The sequence below is a fragment of the Abramis brama genome (genome assembly GCF_963993115.1).
Source record: "Abramis brama genome assembly, chromosome: 21".
Lineage (NCBI taxonomy): Eukaryota > Metazoa > Chordata > Actinopteri > Cypriniformes > Leuciscidae > Abramis > Abramis brama.
This window is the reverse complement of record NC_139983.1, coordinates 15,552,094-15,572,822: the sequence shown is the minus strand read 5'-3', so window position 1 is coordinate 15,572,822 and position 20,729 is coordinate 15,552,094. Positions and strand designations below refer to the sequence as shown.

The following is a 20,729-nucleotide window of genomic DNA, read 5'->3' as shown; positions in this document are numbered from 1 at the left end:
CTTTTGTGCTTTGAACTTAAATACAAAAAAGTCAGTAGTTGTGTAGACTAGATCTGCTTATAAAGGACACTTTTAATTGGATTTCAAAAATAGTTTTAATGAATATGTGTACTTCAACACCAAGTATTTAGGCGTTGTGTTCACATGAAACACTTTACAGCATAACCGAGACAATATTTACTGTTGTTAACAGCATACACCGTTTTACTGACCCAAATTCACAACGTATCTTTTTCATAAAAAATATGCAATTATTTACTGAACCTTATTCAAATGTTTGCTGCATGCGCACTTTGTTCTCATAAACACCAGAAAAAAAAGAAAAAAAAGTAACACACCACCAAAAGCCACCTGCTGCATCCACTGTGAACAAAACCATCCAATAAGAATGTGGTTTCAGTATAGCACTGTAAAATTGCTCTCATAAATATACAATTTCAATGAAATTCCACACAACTTTAATACAAAAATAACTAGATCGGCTGAGTGATTTTCGTCAATGCTCAAAATAGCTTCGATTTAAACAAACAATACAAAATTATGGCTTATCGGGTCACTGGTTTTCAGAAAAAAGAGCTTTTGTGTGAATGCAGCATGCATCTTTTGAGGCAGTTCTTGTATACACAGATAATGGTTCTGAATGATAACAAACAAAACTCAAATACACTTCATTTACTGCGTTCTCATTAACATCCATTCAGAATTTGCTTTATATCATGTACAGTACGCACACAAAACGATTTTTGCCTGAAGGTCTCATGAACTAGGCCTATAAAGTTCAGCAAAAGAAGCTCATTATTAATAATGCTAGCCTTATCCAGTTCTTATCAGCACATACTGTACGGTCTGATTTAATTTAGTATGCAGAAGCAATAAGCTTGGTAAAAGGAATAATGTTGAAAATAAAATTGACTGGCTGAGGTACTGTACTACATGCTTTACGCCATTAAAACTGCATGTGCTAAAGTTGCATCGTATAATAAATGCTTTTAGAAATAGTGTAATGGTGAAACTTCCCACTGCAAACTGGAATCATTTATGCAATTCCAGGCTGAACTGAAAACACACAACACTTCCATACTTACATTCATCCAGACAGTTTCTATATTGCACCTATTCAGTATATCTAGAACCTGAAATTGGGTTCCAGTTCTTTTCATGCAGGACTCAATCTGTAGACCTAATACAGATTTAACAGTACTTTCCATTATGACACCATTAAGCCATTAGGTCTCATATGCAATTAAAAGCATAACACTGGGTTACATTATAAAATAATGATATTGACATTTTTGATCTGCTTTCATTTGATAGACCACAAAGATAGAAATAAAGGCATAGAAAGCAGCTTCAATTAATCACGATTGTCAGTTTGGAATTTAAAGTACTTTACATAATATGCTGTGAAAGTTGAGTTGGCATTTAGAAGTACTATTTGGGAAAAAAATAATACTTTAATTAAATGCAGCTGGCCTGCATATATCTTCTGAATATTTCCAGACTAGAATTTTGCCATATCAAGTATATAGTATTATTTTATTGTTATTTTATGTAAGCCTGGGAACCTGAGTAAATGTATTATATGTGTTCATGCCTGGGAAAAAATAAATAAATTAAGCTTACTATCATATTTTATTTTTTCCGCTACGTGAACAGGTTCCAAAAAACAACTGTCAGCAGTAAATGAGTAATAACTGGCATTGCGGAGTAAATTAAACTTGTTATCTGTCAGTGGCTGCCAACTTTCTAAGTAACAGTTAATTTGTAATGATAATAGTCTATCACATTCTGATGTGATGTGAGTGGCTGGCTTAATACATCCATTCAAAGGTTTGGGGTCAATAAAGTCTTTATATATATATATATATATATATATATTAAGGTGGCCCTTATTTTTCAAGTTTTGATTTATAATTGTCTGACCCCCTCAAGTTGTTCCAATACATGAAAAAATAATTCAGGCAAAATATGAGCTCATTTGAACAATATTTAGAGGTGGCTCGATGACGTTGAAATTTTGTATAATCAGTTATTATGCTCAATTTGTGATAATTACCACTTGCCTAATTTTATCTAAACTATTTAAATTACATACTTGCTTATTTAATGGCAATTCTGAATTTACACCTATTTTGCACAAAATATATTCTATGCATTTCTTGCAGATGCATAAATTGTGTAAACGACGGGCTAACGAAGCCACTTTCACAGAAATGCGTGGTGTTAAGAAACAATGAACTATTGCCTTTGAACTGTGCAAACTTAGTCCAGGCAAAGTAGCGTTTTACGACAGACTAACTGTAAAATAATTTTTTGCAGCTTAGATCATTTCTATGAGGTGTCCAGAACAACATACTAAGTCCTTAGAAATCCTAGTTGAGGAAATATGTTAAATTCTCACCAATCCGAGATGTGTGCCAATAAGGCCAGGCAACAATACACCCCAATGGGGCTATGTTTTTCCTTTACTCCTATCAAAATGAAACTTTACACAATGAAAGTACCCACGAAAAGTTTTTTTTTTTGTATTACAAGTTTCTTTGAAAATTTATTTTAATATGCAAATGAGCTATACACTAATCGAATATGCCCAAAATACACCCAAATAGGCTTAATTTTTTCAGGGTCGGTAACAACAGGTAACAACAACATGGGGAGGTTTCTTTTTGATTTTTTTTATTTGATTTTAGTTTTTTAATTTTTATTTTTAACTAACCTAGATATTGCTGTTGCTAGCTTCTCATAACACTGCAAAGCTACTTTACAAACGGTGGAAGTCTGATGTGTGGCCCGCCTGGTCTGAAATACTTGCTAACTACAAAAAGAGAAGCAGTTTTGGTGTCTGGCAAAATTATTTTAAAGAGCTGTAATGTCTGGAAAGTGTGTCTATCCGGGTTTTCATCTGTCTTCTGTGTGAGAGTGAATCGTTTAGTTGGTAAGAATGACTTCTGCCTGTAATCTCGTAATCTTACCAACAATACCAATCATTTGTAAATCTACCAGCCCAAAATTTAATCTCACCACGTTACTAATGACTAAGATGGCTATTCTGACTTTCTTCTGATGTTATCTGTGGGGTAATGTCATTAGGTAAGGCTTGTTCGCAAAAAAAAAAAAAAGAATTTAGAAAGCAACTGGAGGCAAGATTGTGCAATCAATTCTTAAGGTCAATATAAGTCTTTTTGTGGCAAGTGACCCAGGTAAGTGTGGCAAGTGACTTCAAATTTATCGTGTTTATGCATAGGTAAACTTACTGAATGGACATGAATGTGTTAGTTATTTGGTCCCTGTTTTTTCTACTTGTGACTTTATGGTTTCTTGGCCATAAGTCAATTAGGCCTAGTGTTGAGCTCATTTGCATATTTAAAATAGATTTTTCAAAGAAACTTGTAAAACAAAAATGTTACTTTTCATGTATACTTTCACTGTGTAAAGTTTTATTGTGGTAGAAGTAAAGGAAAAAATGAAGCCTATGCGGGTGTATTTTGGGTAGCCTATATTCGATTAAGTGTATAGCTCATTTGCATATTCAAATTCATTTTCAAAGAAACTTGTAATACAAAAAATTTGACTCTTCGTGGGTACTTTCATTGTGTAAAGTTTCATTTTGTTAGGAGTAAAGGAAAAAAATAGCCCCATTGGGGTGTATTGTTGCCTGGCCTTATTGGCACACATCTCGGATGGATGAGAATTTAACATATTTCCTCAACTAGGATTTCTTAGGACTTTCAGTATGTTGTTCTGGACACCTCATAGAAATGATCTAAGCTGCAAAAAAATATTTTACAATTAGTTCTATTTTTGGCTCCAAAATTAGTTACTTTGCCTGGACTAAATGTGAAAAGATGCGTATCATCAGTTACCTTACAATAGTCAAATGTATGTTGTGTAAGATATATTTGGTTAAATAATTAATATAGTACTCACATTGAACTGTGATCAAGTAATAGGCTATGTGATTTGATGCATTCTGCAAACTGTGTATAGTATTGAATACAATGCTCAATGCTAAACGTTTTAGAATGAAGAATTTTGCTGACTTGTAAAATTGCCTACAAAAACAGCGAACTTTGATGTGCTTGAGCTACCTCTAAATATTAATATTTTTGCCCCATTTTTTTTCTGGGGTGTTTTTAGCATAAATGGAACAAATCTAGCGGGTCAGGCTGCAGAAAAACGGAAAAATATATATAATATATATATTTTTTTTTTTTTATTAATACTTTTATTCAGCAAGGATGCATTATATTGATCAAAAATGACAGTAAAGACAATTATAATGTATCAAAAGATACTTCTTCTGAATAAGGTTTCACTACTTTAGTTAACATGAACTAAGAATGAACAATGAACTATTTCTTAACATTACAAAGTTCACAAACATGAACAAACAATGAACAATTGTATTTTTTAAAATTAACATTAAAGATTAATAAATACTGTAACAAATGTATTGCTCATTGTTAGTTCATGTTAGTTAATACATTAATGTTAACAAATGAGACCTTATTGTAAAGTGTTACCGAGATTTTTATTTCAAAGAAATGCTTTTCTTTTGAAAGAATTCTGAAAAAAGCATGACTGTTTTCCACAAAAATATTAAGCAGCATGACTGTTTTCAACATTGATAATAATAAGAAATGTTTCTCGATCAAATCAGCATATTATTATGATTTCTGAAGGATCATGTGACACTGAAACTGGAGTAAAGATGCTGACAATTCAGCTTTGCCATCATATAAATAAATTTAATTTTAAATAGCAAACATTTATTTTAAATTGTATTATTATTTTACCATATTACTGTTTTTACTGTATTTTTGATCAAATAAATGCAGCCTTGGTGAGCAGAAGAGATAAAAACATTAAAAGGTCCCAGCCCCAAACTTTTGAATGGTAGTAGTCTACAAAGACAAAAAAAGAAAAGATGACAGAATATTATGAAGTGGTCTTATGCCAAAATCAAAAAAGCTTTTAGGAGTGGAAAGGTTTAATCTTGTATAAGTAACTCCGTGGGGCATTTATCTGTGTGCTTTCATTCCGTATCTGGAATGAGAAATGAATCCATTAAGCTGCCTTGTACGAATACTTGGAAGGTATGCACATAAATAGAGCAGTGATTTAGCTTGTGCTAATTGTGAGTCCATTATATATTAAACTACCACCTGTGTTGTAGGTAATAGGTTTGAAATGTCTCAACTGAATGCCATGAGAGAAGCTGGCAGTAGAAGCCAAGTTCTTTGTGTCGTTTCCCGAAGTTGCCCAGCTCTGTCTGCTCCTCTCGTCATATTCACAGATTTGTTTGTTTGTTCAAGGCCTGCCGTTCATTGACATGGGAACTACAAAGGGCCTTTGAACTGGTTCCCAGAGAGATGTTGGCGGATGGAGGGTTTGGATCCTGCTGCATCACCGAGCTTTCGCCACACCACCTGAACACACAAAGCGAACACACAGTTGGGTCAAGCTGAAACGAAAAGTGTCTTCAAAATATTTATCCTGTGCTACTGTTCAGTATGTCCTGGAATAGACATTTGGTCATATTATAATGTGCAGATTTTTTATATTGTGTGTGATGGGAATTATGATGTGATTTTTCGGGTTCTGCAAATAGATCTTCCTAACGGAACACATTAACTAGCAGCCAAAAAAAAAATATATATATAAATATATATATATGTATTTAGTATTTATTTATCTATTTTTTTTTTTTATTAAAAATTCTACTGACCAATTTAGTAATGATACCTAATAAACCAACTCATCAACTTTAAATTAAATTACTGCAATTTTTGTTATAAAAATTACATTTAAATTACAATATTTTGACTTATTAAGAAAAAGTGCTAAGTATAACTTTCCTGATTTTAACATGTTTTCTGTATTTATTAGATAAGTTGAAGACAAACCCCTAAAAAGATAATTTTTTTGAGAATTGTACAAACTTAGGAAAAAGTCACATGAGGCACACAAATCATTATTTGTAATTATATATATATATTTCAATCCAGGAACCTGAAAAGTAAAAAAAAAAAAAAAAAAAAACTATAGTTGTGCAATGACTCAACATACAGAGAGATCTTCTAAAAGGGGGTTGAGTGGGACTGGGGACTAATTATAATCAGAAAAGAAAGCAGCCCTTGTGCTATCTGAGATTTTGCTTTTGACAGGCTGCGGTTCTCGGGGCAAAAACAAATCACAGGTCCCAGATTCCAGGGGCCCTTCAGGGAGCTGATAAACCTGCATTGTTTCAGCGATCAAGTTATTTTAATTGCACGGACAACTGCGCGGTAAACACTCCGAGGACTTTTGCCAAGGCCTCTTATTAAAGTGGTCTGAAAGTAGGTCTCTGTTGTGAAACATTCAAACAGTGTCCTCAATCAAAGCCGGCGTGATTACACAAAGTGACAGGAAAACAAACACATGGGAGAGGGAGCACACACTTACAGCCTCTTTCTGTTGGACAGGGATTTATCAATGCACTAGAGGAATCTAAGCTGAGGTTCAGGGTAGGGGGAGGCAGATGGGAGATGCTACTAGGTAGACTCACATTACACATCTCTCTGACAATGGCTTTCTCTTTCTCACTGAGATCCTCCTCATAGTCCTCTGGGATCTTCCTGTCTAGGTTCTCATGGACTTCTAATACCTACAAAGCAAATCAACAGAGGGTTAAATGATTAGTGGCGTTCACTAAAGCAAGCTTCACTATTACTATACTTAACTGACTTGAATGAACCCTAACCCAAAGTATTTAGGATTTCGGTACCATTTATGCTACAAAATACTTCAGATCAAAAGTGAAAACTTTTTTTGTTGCCATAAAACAAAAGAAAGGGGGACCTGAGTCAGAATATCAAAGAGACTAGAGGCTGGGCTATTTTCACTTGCAGCAGTCTAACTCCCCAGCACACCTTAGCAACCACCTGGCAACGACCTAGAACACCTTAGCCTAGTCAGTGTTTTTCGTTAAGTAAAACTATTACATTTTTTGTTAACTGAAATAAAACTGAATTCAATTAAAATATAAATATTAGATGAAAAAATTAACAACAAAAAAACTTCAAAATGTTGCATTGGCAACTAACTGAAATAATTAAGTTTAAGCTGTATTAAAGTACTAAAATTACTAAAACTTAAAATGAAATAAATATAAATTAAAGCTAAATAGAAATATAAACAAACAAAATCTAATACAAAAGCACATTTGTATGCTATGTTTCCTAGACTTCAGGGAGCCCTAAGCAAAACTTTGTAAGGGGGTAAATGCGCTCGTAAAACCCCAAAAAGACCCCCAACCCCTTCATCTGTTCTTTCAGAGCAGTTTTACTGTTAAACAGTCATATATTTAGTAATTACCAGTAATACCATAAAAAAATACAATTGCAAACAATAGGACAAATACAATAGAAAAAAAGATACAAATGAAATAATTTAGCCTATAGCCTATACAGAAATTGAATAAAGTAATCAAATGTAAAAATAAAAAACTGTATAGTCTTCACCGTATGAATTCAATTTAGGCCTACATTGATTCTTATTAAAGTTACTAAAGTTATTCAGTGAAGAGCAGTGAATGACTTTCTCGTTTTCTTTTGTTGTTTGATTAACATGAAATGACACAGACAGCGGCAGGTTTATTAGGCTGATGTCACTTTAAGACCAAATGCACAGATCTAATATACTGACAAGCATGCAATTACTTTCCCAATTGTTTGTTTACTTAAGACATAACCGACTGCGTTAAGTAAAACTAGCCAAGACGGGAATTTTGACATAACTTTGTGTATTTGTCCATTTAAGCACACGCCCGAAGCCCAAAGTAGCCTTGTCCGTGTTTCGCTCCGTCTCGGATCGCCTGGGGAACAGCATCTCTTTCGCAACTAAATACACTTTTAACTCTTGTTTTTTTAGTATCGAGCACATCCGGCCGAAGACTGTATATTGCGACAGCTGCTTTAAAGGAAAGGAACGGAATGTGGCATCATGTTTTCATAATCGTTGGAAGCCAAAATCATAACTAAACTAAAATGCTAGTCATTAAATCATCTTTGAGAGCAAGGGCCCCCTGGTGGTTCGGGAGCCCAATACGCAACTTGCATACTTCGCATATAGAGAGGACCAGCACTGGGCTTATTTTCATTGTGTTTTGGTTTAGTTTTCACTGTTCTCATTTTGCCTGTGTTCCTGATCTTTATTATTCTCTTTGGCAGTTAATTAGTTCAAGCAACTACAGTATTTAAGCACTCCGTTTTTTTTTTCAGTTCCCTTGTCCAGGCAGTATCGTCTTTATTTAACGTGGTCGTATTAATGTTTCCTTTTAACGATTTTTTCTATGTGGATTTAATAAAGACTAGTTATCTACTCCTTTCGTTGTGCACTCTCTGCAACCAAACGTGACAATAACAAAATTACTAAAATGAAAACTGAAAATATAAAAATAAAAGCTAATTCAGAATATTAATAAATACTATAAGTGTATATAAATAATACTAAAATTACACTGGACCTTGCACTGTGTCAGCAAGTTTTACACAGGAAAGCACCACTTAATCTCAGAAAATATAAAATAAACTATTATCATTTTCGTTGTATTTTTTTTTAGTTTTATGTGGTATTTATTGTCGTATTTATATTCTGTGTAGCTCTCTCTGCTTCCCTTGACCAATGTTTTGTTTTCTTTCAAATAACAGAGATCCAACAGTTCACAGAAAATCCTCTAGGTGACAGTATTAGTATAATAATAGGTTCAACTCATAAAATTAATGATGCGTCCTAAAACCTATTCAAGGGGAATCAAGCAAGAAACCAATCAGGCGTTTCTAAATTGAAACTCAATCTAATTCCTGTGAAATCAGACTTGACCTTTAACTTTTAAATGATTTATGACACTTTTCATTGGGTTGATTAAAAAATGATGTGGGAATACAACTGGAAAATGATGCAAACCAGCCTTGAACTAAGTAGAATGCATGATCACTGCTAGGCCATGAAATTAACAGTAATATTTCAGCATGATACAATTTAGCATAATATTTTTAGCATATCTAGAATTCAACCACAAGAAGTATGGCTTGATTTTGCAACATCAGCATCATAATCTTACTTTCATGGCATGTACAACAGCCTCTGGTTTCTGTGCTGCCGGCAGGTATCCCGTGACAGGGGGCGGAAGATCACCTCCAGGCATCCGCGTGGACCCCTGTGGACAGATGGACACACATTCGTCATGATCAAAGATGACTCATACTGCTCTCTCAGATTACCAGAAGAGATCCGAGCACTGGAAAAGCCATTAGCTGTTTCTCTGAGTCAACTCAGGCTCGAAATGGGTTAAGCCATCTCATTATAACTCATCTCTGCTTGTACCCCCTTCATGGGTACCCATCAACAAAGAGCTCTTTCAGTGCACAGGGTCTTGTGAGCCCCAGTATAGACACAGCTCTTTGAATCCCGTTCTAGCGTTAAATCCACAACAATTGAGCTGGCATTTCAGCAGTGGGGTTGGGAGAGGACCCCTGGATGGAAACTGCAACTCGCTTTTGGCCTGAGAGAACAGGACTGTGATGTTCACTTGCAGTTGCCAGCAGGTTTATTGAGGGCCGGAGCCGTGGGTACTTTACCCTGAACTGACCCGGGAACATCCTGACCCAATGCTCGCTGTCATGCATCGCCCCGTAGCCTGATTAGAGAAGCCCAGGAGTCCCACAATTCATTCTGCATGGATTCCTTTGCCAGTACAAGCCAAGCAGTGGTCAACGTTATGGAGTTTTTTAATAGCAAAAGCCAATGACTATCCGGGCCCTTAAAATTGTATTATCTCGTATAAGTTGTATCCTCAACATCATAATGCAATTGAAATTATATGATATTAAATATGACCAATTTAATTTACAATTGCTATATATATATATATACACACATATATATATATATATATATATATATATATATCCAAATCCAAAATAACATACCTTATCAACCTGAATGAGATTTATATACAGTATATCAAGTGTTTACATGTTGTATATGGGTGCAGAATGATTCTAAATAGTCTTCCATGTGTTTATTCTATTGACCAAAAAAGACACAATTTCATCAGATCATCAGATTATAGATTATTAAATAATCTATTAAGTAGTAAGTGGCATCTCAAGGCATTAACAGGAAATGAGTGACCATCGTATTTGTTTTGGAGCCCAGTTTTGAAGCCTTGCCACGAGGAACATCTGTGTGATTCGCTTGCGTGCCAAGTGCTGTCACAAACAGAGTAGTGGTGGTAGATGTAGCCAAATTCAATCATTAAGATATTTCTGTAGTCCGATCAAATCCAGGACCAATTTTATTGGATAGTCTGAAGAGGCTTTCTATAATCCGCAAAATGCATTGATCATAAACATCACTTGGAAATCAGAATCACATAACAGGCCATAGCTGGATTAAACAAATCCAAATACTACTAGACTATATGGACTGGTCAGCAGCACAAACAACCTTACTCTGATGTGTGTGGCGCTTCTCAATAAAAAAGACAGGAAAATGTGGATGATGTATGTATAAAGTTATAGGTCCATCAGCCATTAAAAAAAAAAAGCAACATTAAAAAAAATAATTCAATTAATTAAGTATGAGCTGTTTTTTTCAGTCCGTCTGGAAAAAAGACATTTATAAGAACCTAGGCAGCTAAAACAAGCACTTAAGAAGAACAAATAGCTTTATTTCCAAACGTTTGAATTCCAGAAGTTTGAAAAGATATTCATAGGTTTGGCATCAGTAAGATTTCTAAAAGAATAAAAATAAAAACTTATTCAGCAATGACTCATTAAATTGCTCAAAAGTGACCCTGGGTCACAAAACCAGCCATAAGTCGCACGGGTATATTTGTGGCAATAGTCAACAACACACTGTATGGGTCAAAATTATCGATTTTTCTTTTATGCCAAAAATCATTAGGATATTAAGTCAAGATCATGTTCCATGAAGATTCTGTAAATTTCCTACCGTAAATATATAAAACATTTATTTTTGTGAGTGAATGCAACACAATCACGAACATAAATTGACAACTTTAAAGGCGATTTTCTCAATGTTTCAATTTTTTTGCACCCTCAGATTCCAGATGTTCAAATAGTTGTATCTCGGCCAAATATTGTCATATCCTAAAAAAAACATACATCAATGGAAAGCTTACTTATTCAGCTTTCATGTGATGTATAAATCTCAATTTAAAAAAAATTGACCCATGTGACTTGGTGACCATGGTTTTGTGGTCCAGGGTCACAAAAGTGACAGTAAAGACTATTATATTGTTACAAAATATTTTTTAAAATAAATGTGCTTCTTTTTGAAGTGAAAGTTTCCACAACTATATTGTATATTGTAGTAATAATGCTGAAAATTCAGCTTTGATCACAGGAATGAATTATATTTTATATTAAAATAGAAAACTTCTTTTAAAATGTAGTAATATTTTATATTATTACTGGTTTTACTGTATTTTTGGTGAAATACTGACCCCAAACATTTGAATAGCATTGTCTACATATACATTCCTGTCAAAAAATAATTTTTACACAGTACATTTTACTTGGGTTAAGCAACAGCAAAAGCACCAAACTACTCTGATTACCTCTCCTCAACTTCATCCTCAGGTAACCCCTAACAACAGCAACCGATCTGTTGTGTCACTTGTACGAACCTGATTATTGTTTCAGCAGTTCGCTACTGCATTATTTAGTGCCATCTCCCCCCGTGATTAAAGCAAAAGTTCAAAGCCATGCTAATGAAGCGATGAGCTCGTAGACAGAGCTGAGACGAGCTGGAATAAAATAAGTGCAGTACAGGGTTCCGTTAGGCATAATCTATATAAATATTAATTTGTTCCACTGTCAGTGGTATTTATTATTGAGCAAATCAAGCAGGGAGTTGAGATAACTGCAGATACTCGTAGGTCATGCAACTAAGGGTGGTGTGTGTGTGTGTGCTTTTTTAAAGCAATTTATAAGTTAAAATGTTTTTATTTGAAGAATTCTGTTGTTGCCTTTTCTATGCAAGGAAATGAATAGTAGGCTACCTTGACTTTTACCAGTTCTTATAACACTAAATAAAATTGATCTAGTAAAAACTTTCAAATAAATGCTGTTTTTTAGCTTTCTAGTACTCAATGCATCCTATATATATCTATATCTATATCTATATATATATATATATATATATATATATATATATCAGTTTTCAACATTGATAATTATAAGAAATGTTTCACCAAATCAGCATTAGAATCATTTCTAAAGGATCATGTGACTCTGAAGATGGCTGCTAATTTTTTTTACTTTGCCATCACAGTAACAAATTACATTTTAAAACATATTGAAACCAAGTGTATGCTTATAGTTTCACATTTGGTACAAAAAAAAAAAAATCATTATAAAAAGCAACTTCTGCAGTTGTTCTCAATCTGTAGTTGGCAATAAACAAAACTGTGGACCTAAATAAATAAAATGATTGACAAAGAGCACCAACGCTGAGTTATTTGAATGATAAATTAACTCATAATAATGAACAGATTCTGCTAAAGTTCATTCGTGATAAAGTTTTTCTGTTGTCTCATTTCAATAACACAACTGACAGTTATGCAACAGTTGGTTCAGTTTGTGTATTGGCAAACAGTGTGGTTCATTTCAATGAAATATTAACAAAACAGTCTGGCATCTAAATTATCATTATTTCAAGATAGAGGGTATAACTTGCATAAAAATTGTACACAACTTAAACCTGTAAATACTTGTGTTGAGGTTTCTAGCTGGTGCACAATTTTTGTTGATCAATGTTGAGTTATCCGCTACCTGAAAAAGTTTAAGAACCACTGAACTAGTGGCACCTATTCTTTCAAATATAAATAAATAAAAAATAAGTAAATCAATAAATACATGAGACACGTCCTGAATGGGACTTTACTCTGTCATTCAGGTTTTAAGCTCCTGATGTTTTAAGCTCCTTGGCACGGGTCAATTCTCATCTGCTTCTACAAAGAGCAATGCAGAATCCTGTAACCAGCTGGAATTGCAACAGCTAATTGTTGCCAAATCTCTTCCAAATCGGCTCAACGTGACAAATCTTTTTAAGCTCCACTGTGATTTAGGTTTTGGCTCTGATGCAACATAATGGGGTCACGTTAGATTGCATCATTGGAATACGTACATTCTGTAAGGTGTCCTGAAACTGGGATAGTGAGGAGAGCTGGGACTCTGAGTGATACAGGGACAGTCCTTTCCGAAGTGTCTTCAGATCGCCCACGTTCCCCTGCTGTAGAGAGAAGCAGGTATGTGTCAAACACAGATTCATTTTGATAAATAGAAGAATTAACAGCAAAGTTAAATCAGACACAAAAATCTTTCAGTTCCCTAGATAAATCAAAACCAACCAAAAAGAAATACAACGAACAGTATTATATATGAAAGATATTTTACAGTAGAAGGCAAGATAAAGTTAAATAGAACAACATTCAATTGTAATTGAAATACTTTGTAACATTATACAATTATTCACTGTCACTTTTGATCAATTTAATGCATCCTTATAATAAAAATATTAATTTCTTTAAAAAATCTCACTGACCCCAAACGTTTGAACGGTATTGTATGTGTGCAGAGAGATGAGAAAACACAATCAGTGTTAACTCAGTGTTATTCAGACATAAAGCTTATGATGTCATGAAATGCCAGATCACTTGTTTTCCAAAAGGTCATAAACTTTGCATTTGTACTTTCATAGCAAACAAAAAAATGTATACGATGCAGAAATCCTCAATAATAAAGGCACTGATTATTTAACCTCTAAAATATACAATATGAGAAGCCTTACATTTAAGACAAAAAAAAGTATGAAATCAATCCATGCAACTAGAAAGATCCAAGACTGAGTGTGTGATTACAAGATAGTAAGGTATCAAACCCTTTTATCTAGTCTCTCTTGCCACTAGTTTAACCAATATGGGTTTTTCACCCTTTCCTGACCTCTTCTCACAGCACCTGACAACTGCAAATCTCATAGTTCTTATCAGATGAACTAATGTTCTAGCAGTCCAAGCACAAAGAAACCACAGGGACAACCACTTCCTCTATCATTATGGCCATGAAACTGGAAAAACAACTGTTATGATCCGTAATGTAGAATGTGCTGTCTTCAACATATTTGACTAAAGGATGATAACAAAACCTCTGCAAAAATGTTTGCGAATGAAAAATTGATAGCGGATGGCACGTGAGATCATTTCCTGAGAGGTGATCTGAGAAAAGGGTAAAAGGCAAAAAAGCAAAAACAGAAAGTTCTGGAGCTGAGAGGTAATGTCAGTCACGCTTCATAAATAATGACCTAAGAAATTTAGCCAAAAGGCACCTGTCCGTAAAACTCTTACCGCTGCATATTTGAGTGTCACAGGCCATGAAATAAAAATTTCGAAAATCCCTCAGCACAATGGAGAAATGAATGAATATTCCATAGTAAAAGCATCTGTGTGTGATTATCCCCATTTTGAACTTTCATGCCCCGTATGTTGATGGCTGTTGTGTGCAAACAGCTCACAAAGGGATTACTGGAGCTCAATTGAGGCTGTGAACTTTTTTCGGGGAAAAGTGGATTGTTACAAAAGTTTTCTGTGTGTGTCTACGTGCGTAAGTTGCATAACCGTCTAGCATGTTCTAATAAAAGTTCTGCTAAGAGAACATGAGACTGCAGCTAAACCCATGGTTGTACTGAAAGGGTCTCATATTTCTTTTATTTTCTTAAATGCACATTGTTAAAAAATGCAAACATGATTCAACTTCATTCTATCTATCTATCTGTCTGTCTGTCTGTCTTCCAAACGTTTGACTGGAAAACGACTCAATCAAAAGATAAAAAGGCTGGAGTGAAATAAATTCATTTCTGCTCACAATGTTTTACAAAGCATGCATAATTGAACACAGGTTTGACCCATGAATGAGATCTTTGGCATGGACTGCAGCCAAAGGCAGCTTAATATCTGGTTTACTACCTGCTAGAGGAATACAGTGACAGAGTTATAGCTAAATGATTGTTCTAAAAGTCCCATCAGCTAAAAAACATTCTATGAAATGCTCATATTTCTTATAGTAACAGCAAGAATGCCTTGATCAGCCATTCTTGAAGGTTATCGGGCACAATATAATACAGAACAAAATATACAATACTTGCGAATTCCGAGATATCTTTCTTCAAAGAATTGAGTTATCTATGGAGGCAATAAAAAGAAAAAGCAGCTCTATCCATCATCAGAGAAAGACAAAATGAAGAAGTATCATTAGAATATCAGAGATGAGCGTATGCAATTAAACTGACAGCAACTAGTCGCATGAGCCGTCTATAAATATTGAGATGGATGTGCTATCTCTGTCTATAAATCTGGGCTCGGAAAATGGGAGATGAAGACCGTCTGAAACAGAAAATTGTTAGTGACAGATCTGTATCTTTGTCTCATATAACTGTCGGAGCTCCGGGGCTTTTTGTTCAAAGCTCTTACAGTGTCATAAAACGAAGTCGCATTTCAGCACCAAAGCTTTGAGATTCAGCCACAGTTAAACATGTAAGTCTTAGTGCAATGATATGCATTTAAGGAACAAGATAATTAAAAACGACATCTTTAATGCATGTCTTAGCCAAATTTGTGAGCTGATCACCTGAGCTGTGAAAGTCATGTGACTAAAATATTTGATACCATCCCTACTATCTACCTCTTGTATTACTACAATCTACAACACAAACACACATAAAAGTGCAAATGCTACTCTGCAGGCAAGCCTGAAAAAAGGGGCCCAAGCTAACCACAACATGCGCCCCCTGCTCTCATAACCACACTCATTTTTAATTTTCATTATATTGCTGATCATGTGCTGTGTAAGCTACACTGGGGCAACATACTTTTAAACATCAGCACTTGATTAAAACCCTCAAGCACACTATTATAATGCTGCACTGCACACCAAATCCATAAAAGACTAATACTGTACATGGTTGCAAAACAGTTAACAAAGCATATTACATTTTTATCATATAAAGGGGTCCTATTATGCCCTTTTACGAAGTATTGATTTTGTTTTTGGGGTGTACTAGAATATGTTTTCATGCTTGATTGTTCAAAAAACGCATTATTTTCACATATTTGACATTATTACAGCTCCTCTCTCCCCAGTCTGTCTCGAACGTGTCGTTTTCGATGAAGCCCCTCCTTCTGAAATGCGAAATGTGCTGTGATTGGGTAGCTGGCCCAGTGTATTGTGATTGGCAGCATGTGTTTGGGAAATTAAACGCCCCTGCATAACCGCAAACTCTACTCGGATGTAAATATTAATGATGGCGTCAATTTCAAACCAAGTCGAGCCCGATTCAGACCCTGACAATGTTAACAAACAAGAGGATTGTGCTGAGCGGATTTCATGCATAGACTTTGCGAGAGCAGATTTTACAAGACATTTCAGCGTGGAATACCACTTTTCACTCATTCTGACCGTTAGAATTCCACAGGCTTATTACTATAATATGTACATTCTGTTTTCAAATTATCCTAATATGATAAGCTATCCTCTGAGAGCTGGCCTGGGAAGGAAGCTTTTATGTTTTCATTTTACGTACGTTTCCATCACATTGCCAGCGGATTATAGCCTAGAAATCTAGACGCACCCTATCGGCAGCAAATTTTATTTTGCAGCCAATGTCGTCTAGCAACTCTCCGTTGGCTTGCGAGTTGGAAAAACCAAACTCTAGTCAGGCCAATCACATCGTGTATAGAGTCGGTGGGCGGGCTTAACATAATGACGGCAGAGTTCTGAAGGTTCCGCGTGAATTCCCTGCTACTTGAAAACAAAGAAGATGGCTGCTGCTGCTGGCGAACAACGGTCTTTCGAATCGGATTTGACCACGACTCTGGAAGGCTTGGAGTTAAGCTTTTCTTTGAGAAAAGAACAAAGAACGGCACTGAAGTCATTCTTTAAAAAAAGGAAGATGTGTTCGTAGTTTTGCCGACCGGATACAGCAAAAATTGAATCTATCAACTAGCTCCGCTGGTGGGAAAACGCTCTGGTTGGTTGTAGCGCTATCCTATTGTGTGCAGAGGGAATCTGAAAGACAACTGTTTATCCCGCCCCTCGGATTGAGCCCTGCCAATGGTGTGTTCCCAGAACCAACATCTTGATGTGGGTCTGGCTTGTCATGCTAGGCAGATTAGACTCTTACCTGGGATAACAATTGCTTGTGGTCATCCTCTAAAATGCGGACTTTAGTCTCCAGTTGGCGGATGTAGTTTGAAGATGAATCTGTACAAAGAATAAAGGGGGGGGGGGGGGGGGGGGGGACAGAAATATGGATTAGAAAGTTTGATCATAGAACATACATCACATACACTACAATTCAAACATTTGAAGTCAGTAAGATTTTTTGTAAAAGACGTCTCTGATGCTCATCAAGGCTGCATTTATTTGAATTTTTCCCCCCATTTTATTTTAAATTTATATTATATATTTGATCAAAATACAGTAAAAACAGTAATATTGCGAAATATTATTACAATTTAAAAACATTTAAAAACATTTCTTACTATTATCAATGTTGAAAATAATTCGATTGTGCGCTGGTTAATATTTTTGTTGAAATCGTGATACATTTTACAGAATTATTTAATATATAGAAAGTTCAAAAGAACAGCATTTATTTGAAATAGATTTTTTAAATTCTAAAAGTCTTTACAGTCACCTTTGATCAGTTTAATGAATCCTTTCAGAATAAAAGTATAAATTTCCTTAAAAACAAACAAACAGTCCATTGAGATCATGCCAGTTAATGAAATCAAGATGATCTGCAGTTCTGTGTGGCCCTACATCTACATGCAGCTTGTAAGATTTTTTTTCCTCATTCCTCAAGTTTCTCTAAACATAATTTCTTATGTTATGAAAGCTGGTTTACTGTAACTCCCTAAAAGTGATTTGGTCATCCCGGAATCGTAGTCATTTTGAAATGGTGCTGCTTTCTATTATAAACTGACATACAATACCATATCCCAGAATGCACTGCAGCTACATAAGTTAAATAGAAGACATCTGTCAAAGCAAAAGAAAGATTTTGAAAGACGAACGTTTAGCACAGTTCACATCCTACATGATCACATAAAGGTTTATACTTTAAAGAGCTCATTTAGACAAAGAAATCTCAAATCTACATTGCCTTTGACACACAAAAGCTGCTTTCATTTAAGCCGTCCAACGTTTGTCTCGAACATAATCAGATGTTAGAGAAACTAGAAGCACTGATAAACACACTGATTTCATGTCTGTGAAGTAAAAGCCAATGAATCAGGAAAAAAAAGAAAAGTTTTGTCATAGAGACAGAGGGGGATATTGAAGTGTCTGGTCTTGTGTTTATGCTGCATTCCCAGGATGCCTTTTATGACCTTTTGGTGATGGAGGATCTGTTGGCCTGAGGAGATGCCAAAAGTGTGTCTGTCTTGTAATTTTACTTTTGCAATCCTTAAATATCCATTTTCAAAACCCTCCTGAAAGAGACCAAGAGTTGCTTAGTTATCTAAACATACTGAAATATCTGAATCCAATCATGTGGCCAATATTGTGAAATAAACCCAGACAGGGTGATCAGGACCCTGAAACAAAGCAGAAAGGTTTTGTTTGAAATTAAATGCAATATTTATTTTTATGGGAGATTAACAATAATACATCAATAGATACTGGGAAAAATAATACAATTTAGCTGTCATTATGCAAATATATTTGACCAATCAGAATCAAGTGTACCAGAGAGTCTTTTAAAGAGGATCTACTAGTATGCTTTACATTTTCAACTTTATTTAGTGTGTAATGTTGAGCATGAAAAAGGCCTGCAAAGTTACAAATCACTCCAAAGGCAGTTATTCTCTATATCAGTAAACACTGTTTCTGAGCTCCCTGAAACACCTTGATTGAAGTCTTGAGTTTTCTTCATTCCTCAACATTCAACATTCCTCATTTAAATAATTCCTGCTCATGGCATGTTATCGTAAGGGGCATGGCATTTCTGAAACACACTCAAAGCGATTAACCAATCACAACACACTGGTCCTGCCGACCAATCAGAGCACATTGTGCTTTTCGGAAGGAGGGGCTTCATAGAGACCGGAACTAAACAGAGCGAATTCCAGAAGACAGATATCATGAGGGTGATATGGGTATCATGCATTTACACAAATCAGCAGCGAAGACTGAAGAAGAGATTAGCTGCATGTACACACTCACGTACACAAACTCACACAGAGTGTGTGTCAAACAGGAACTGAGTGAGGTGTGATTGGACAGATAAAGGCAACAGGGCTCTTTAATGAAAGCAGAACGAATCATCATTAGGATTTCTTGCTTCCTTTCTCTCTAAAAGACCAAGGACCCCTTGGTGACAGAATAGAGAACCTCTGTTCAATACTGTATAAAAATGAATGATGTATTTTAAGCCTGGCCTAAAATAACATTAAATAAAGTGCCAATTTAGCGTATTTACATTGCATAACAATAAAGTTAAAGTTACTTAATATTGTATTTTTGTTTAATGCATATTTTTATACACTACCATTCAAAAGTTTGGGGTTATTAAGATTGTTTTTAATTCTTTTCTTTGATTATTCAGCAAGGACTAATTAAATTGATCAAATTGAGTTTTATTTTAAATAAATGCTGTTCTTTTGAACTTTTATTCATCAGAGATTCCTGAAAGAAATGCATCCCAGTTTCAACAAAAATATTAAGCAGAACACTGTTTTCAACACTGATAAAAATCAAATCAGCATATTAGAATGATTTCTGTGATGATTGCGTAAAACTGGAGAGTGGTGTAATGACTGCTGAAAATTCAGTTTTGCCATCACAAGAATAAATTACATTTGACAGTATATTCAAATGGAAAACAGTTATTTTAAATTGTAATAATATTTCACAATATTACTGTCTTTACTGTATTATTAGTCAAATAAATGCAGCCTTGGTGAGCATAAGAGACTTATTTAAAAAACATGTTTCAGCCCACAGAATCACTCTAATACCCTTTGAAACATCAGAAAGATTTTAACAGCATTAGTCAAGGATGGGCCGCCCGGGCCTTTGAAATGAGATGCAAAGGTTCGTCTCCTGTGCCCTATGAACCCAAAACTAATAAACCATGGCCAATCCTCATTCTCCAATCAATCATCCATGCCATTTTGTATGGTTCATCACAGTGAAATTGATGATCTCCACCAGGTGTCACTGCTGCCTCTGACTTGTTTACAGAATCTGATGAACCCTTAATGAGCCCAGAACGAATTACTGTGTTAGTTTTCCATTCATCTTATTTCTGACAACAATACATGCATGAAAATGCCGATTTGAAAGGTAATTTAACTTAAATGACTCAGATGGGATGGACATACGGTTGCGAGCCCAGTAGAACCGCAGCGGTAGGCAGAGGTCCTACTTCGTTAATCCTCTTTTCCAATCCTTGTGACCCTTTAATCTAACTAAAGTACATCTGATCACCTGACGCACAGCCAAGCTGATTAGGGAGACTGTCTACCAAGCCTGACCGGTTCTGCCACGTACATAACCCCCGCCTCGACCCTCTTCTGGCGTGACCGGAGAAAGACGAAGCGGAACGCTACACTCCCTCCTGCTCCATTCACAGCCGGAGAGTCTTTTATCTCCGCAGGGGCT

General features: G+C 35.3%; 1 protein-coding gene across 2 annotated transcripts in view; it reads right to left on the bottom strand.

Moving 5' to 3' along the window:
- Positions 1 to 4,218: 4,218 nt before the first annotated feature.
- Positions 4,219 to 20,729, bottom strand: part of ccdc85ca (coiled-coil domain containing 85C, a) — a 36,560-nt gene continuing 20,049 nt past the window's right edge. The window contains exons 2-6 of one of the 2 annotated variants that reach the window (XM_084096544.1): positions 17,245 to 17,324; positions 13,198 to 13,302; positions 9,104 to 9,199; positions 6,548 to 6,646; positions 4,219 to 5,429 (exon numbers count right to left, since the gene is read on the bottom strand). In XM_084096544.1, the coding sequence (XP_083952670.1) occupies positions 5,340 to 5,429; positions 6,548 to 6,646; positions 9,104 to 9,199; positions 13,198 to 13,302; positions 17,245 to 17,324 (470 nt within the window). In that variant the 3' untranslated portion in view covers positions 4,219 to 5,339. The remainder of the gene's footprint in view (positions 5,430 to 6,547; positions 6,647 to 9,103; positions 9,200 to 13,197; positions 13,303 to 17,244; positions 17,325 to 20,729) is intronic. The other variant, XM_084096543.1, reaches the window with a different exon arrangement.